Here is a 3,837-nt window from a genome sequence, read left to right as displayed (position 1 = left end):
ACACTTTATATTTTGTGTCACCCAAAAACTACTGGAACGATTTATTATTTCAAAAATTCTTTCATTGGAAAACTGTATCTTCACTGAGTGGCATATTACATTTTGAAAAAAAAACAGTGATCCCTAATAAGAATGCAATAATATAACCAAAGGTGTGAATTTTTTTTTATAAAAATCTGTCATCGCCCTTCATGGACGAGTCCGACAGCCACTTTATTTAAAAGGGGAGAAACATGATTATACCAAAGCATAATCATTGCGATCCAAATTAAAAAAAATTAAGCGTCCTTAAGACGCTGAAACAATGTCATTATTATTAAAATGAAATTACCATTCATGATAGCTACCTATTTATTTCCTATATACTAAGTAGGTTTGACTATGTTGTGGTATTCCAACTCATGCATTACTATCTGCAACTAATGTAGGTTTGACAACGAATGTAAGTATATTGATTTGAAATTACGATTACATACTTATTTATATAATTGAAAAAACTGAGTTAGCCTTAAACTAGGTGGGTACAGTTTTAGGTAAAGAAGTCAACCCTAATGTCCACAGAAGAGATAAGATTCACTCGATAGAAAGAGAGGCAACTTCTAGGTACAACAACACCTGATTGTATGACACCACGAGTCCCTATTTCTTTAATTGATTTTGTACTATTCTTTGGTGCCGCTCAGAATTTTTGGGTTTTTCAAGAATCCTGCGGCACTTCATTGTAATGGGCAGAGCATATCAATTACCATCAGCTGAACATTCTGCTCGCCTCGTATCTTATTTTCATAAAAAAAAGTAACGTCAGGGCTTCGTCAGGGTGTCGCGGACGGTGTGCGCGCGCATTGTCAAATTTCTCTATGATAAATATTCCCTAATGCACCAAAAAAAAAATTTATAAACAAAATTTCAGAATTATTAAACAATCATATATTTTTGTCATTTTGTTAGAGTAAAATAAAAAGTAACAATATTGTAAACATTTAATACATAACAACATTTAAATATTACAACTCATGACTAGACTTTTGCTTAGTTATCTAATAAAATATAAAAATGTCTGTATTAAATAGGAAGAAATTCCGCCACTGTTCATTTCTGGTCAATGTATAGAGCCTTTATGCTCTGGTAATAAGAAATATATTGTAACTGGTCCTTTACTAGTTTGCACTATTTCTTGATGTCTTATTAGTTGTGTTGCTGCTAAACCATAAAGTAGACATGGTATGCCTAGAATGAAAATTATAATTATTATTATAATATTATTATAATAGACATAAATCATTTTACGAACTGATTTATTACTTAATGAACCAAATGAAAAGATACGACAAACGTTGGTATTGTATCTGCCAACTTCACCTGACAGCTGTCAACACTGTCATATTGATAACAAAAACAAAATGGCTCATAACCGAAAATCGTGACGATTTGCTATAAAATTTCTCTCATGCGTCCATAAAGAAGTTTTACTTCAAAAATTGTCTGTATATTTATCAATAATTTACATACGTATTCAACATTGTCATTTCAATTTTTATTGCACATTTTTTTTCATATTAAAATTATAGTATAAAAATATTATGTTTAGATTTACATATTTATGATCAATATAAAAATTATAAATAATATATATAAATAATAATCTCAACATATTATATCTATAGTTATATCTCATAGTTTGGCGACTGATTGCAGATATAATAATAAAATATATAGGAATAAACTTGATGTGCTTCCCCGGGGCATAAAAGGAATAGGAAAGTCCCAGGCACAAGGGGGTCGTAAGAGGCAACTAATAGCATTTACCAGGCTTCTTTACACCAGATACCAGCTAGATCATGGGTACCACCATGGCACTCTAAGACCAATCCAGGTCAAGTTATTCACTTTGGATCAGGTGGTATTCACACCCTTTTACCTCTTTTAGTTTAAAAAGAATTCTCGGATAATGTTTATGGTGACATACTTACTGACAGCTTACCAAGATTAGCAACTTTTATAAATCTCATGAATCTGTCAGAACTTGACAAGTCTTCTTCTTCCTTCTTGGAGCAGTGATACTTAATGTATGGAAAACAACCAGTCCTCAGGATTTGATAATTAGAACTACCTACTTTCCAGTTAAAGTTTGACATACCAAATTGGTCGTTACAGACACTTTTATACTGAAATACAATAATATGGGATTTTAATTGTAATAATTTTGTTAATTTATATCATAGTTAGTATCAAGAAAATTGTGGATTGGCAGCCTAACCTTATTCTGATGATATTTATATTTTCTTTTTTTATGACAGTAAGAGATGAGACGAGCGGGATCAGCTGATGGTAATTTTATTTTATGATAATTGATACACCCTGCCCATCACAATGGAGTGGCGCTCAGGATTCTTGAAAAACCAAAATTCTGAGTGACACTACAACTGCACTTGTGACCTTGAGACATAAGATGTTAAGTCTCACTTGCCCAGTAATTTCACCAGCGATGGTGCCCTTCAGACCGAAACACTGTTACACAAACAAACTGTATTACAACACCAGTAGAATTACATAAGTGCAACTGTAGTCAAGTGGTGCTTGTACACTCTTTACCTTAACTTTGAAGATATTGGATGAGGAAGAAATCGTTTGGAGAACCACATTGTCGTAAAGTCAAAAACCAATAGCATATGCATCTATACCAGCATGGGAGTGGTAGCATTGGAAAGCCAAGCAAATCACTCACCACAAGTCACAACCCAAACTTATGTAGACCATTTCATAAGCCCACATATGATAACATAAATTTCTATTAGTTTTCGTAGATGTAAAGATCATTCATTACCTTAACAAAGTAGGATGTCCATGGTGGTTCATTGCATTGTTTTAAGTAAGCAGTTAATACTTCTGATACAACTGGGCGCGAACTCATGAAATATCTTAGCAATGACATGTTTATGCACTTCCTATGCTTTAATAGACTGCTGCAATACATTTTGGTTGTTTCTTGAGAAATATCAATCAAATTTTATCTATTTGTATTTTCATAAGGTGCAGTCATCTTCTGTTTTTAAAATTGGATTAAGTACGTTAATATCCGCTATGGGGCATTAATGCTCAATTTGTAGGATGTCTGAAAGCAGTTTGTAGTTCGTTACAGAGTAAAGTAAATATTATTATTTTATTTTTATTCTTCTCGGAAAATTTACAGCTAGGTTATTAAAAAGTAGGTATATTATTAAGTACTGAAGGCTAATTAGAAATTTTCAATAATAATTATATTCTTTTTTTCTTTTTTAAAGTGTAGGTACTCTTCTTGCCAAGTTGTATATTTTCATTTTGCAATCAGCTGATCAACAATTTTGACATTTGGCTGACATTGATATATTTTTATTTAGTTTTAGAGCATTGGTAGCAAGACCATCAGCTCAAACTATGATATAATAATAAATGATATTTCAATATACTCGATTACAAGATAAACCCCTATTAGGTTTATGAGCAAAAAAAACTTAATGTAGGCTATTTCTATTCTTTCTACTGTGGAAGGGGCACCATACTTTAACCATTAATGTAGGTTAGAACTCCATTTTATTCTTAGAATATTGGCACTATATTATTTTAAGATTTTATTGTTTGACATGATAAGCAAAACATAAAGTAATATTTAATAAAATAGTATATTTTTGAAACTGTGACATAAAAAGGGGCGCACTTACAGGCTAGGGTGTGCTTTCATTATTTTGAACTAGCTCTTATGTTCGCAATGACCACGGTTGCCCCTGAGTCTTAAGGCGAAGAGTAAGGAGAAAACACGCAAACTAGGTGTTTTTAGGCAAGTTTAATGGTGAAAATATA

At 32.0% G+C, this 3,837-nt stretch overlaps 1 protein-coding gene across 3 annotated transcripts; it reads right to left on the bottom strand.

Moving 5' to 3' along the window:
• Nucleotides 1-962: 962 nt before the first annotated feature.
• Nucleotides 963-3,556, bottom strand: LOC126964846 (uncharacterized protein C15orf61 homolog). Of its 3 annotated transcripts, none has more exons than XM_050808168.1 (4): nt 3,540-3,556; nt 2,825-3,112; nt 1,982-2,165; nt 963-1,227 (listed from the first exon to the last, which is right to left on the bottom strand). In XM_050808168.1, the coding sequence occupies exons 2-4, from the start codon at nt 2,972-2,974 to the stop codon at nt 1,100-1,102; spliced, it is 462 nt and encodes a 153-aa protein (XP_050664125.1). In that variant the 5' UTR covers nt 2,975-3,112; nt 3,540-3,556; the 3' UTR covers nt 963-1,099. The 3 variants fall into 3 exon arrangements, with proteins under 3 accessions (XP_050664125.1, XP_050664124.1, XP_050664123.1); XM_050808167.1 differs by lacking the exon at nt 3,540-3,556 and adding an exon at nt 3,291-3,340; XM_050808166.1 differs by lacking the exon at nt 3,540-3,556 and having other exon boundaries at nt 2,825-3,332.
• Nucleotides 3,557-3,837: the final 281 nt, after the last annotated feature.

Source organism: Leptidea sinapis, chromosome 6 (assembly GCF_905404315.1).
Source record: "Leptidea sinapis chromosome 6, ilLepSina1.1, whole genome shotgun sequence".
Classification (NCBI taxonomy): domain Eukaryota; kingdom Metazoa; phylum Arthropoda; class Insecta; order Lepidoptera; family Pieridae; genus Leptidea; species Leptidea sinapis.
The sequence above is the reverse complement of the archived record's forward strand: the minus strand, read 5'-3'. Positions and strand labels throughout refer to the sequence as shown.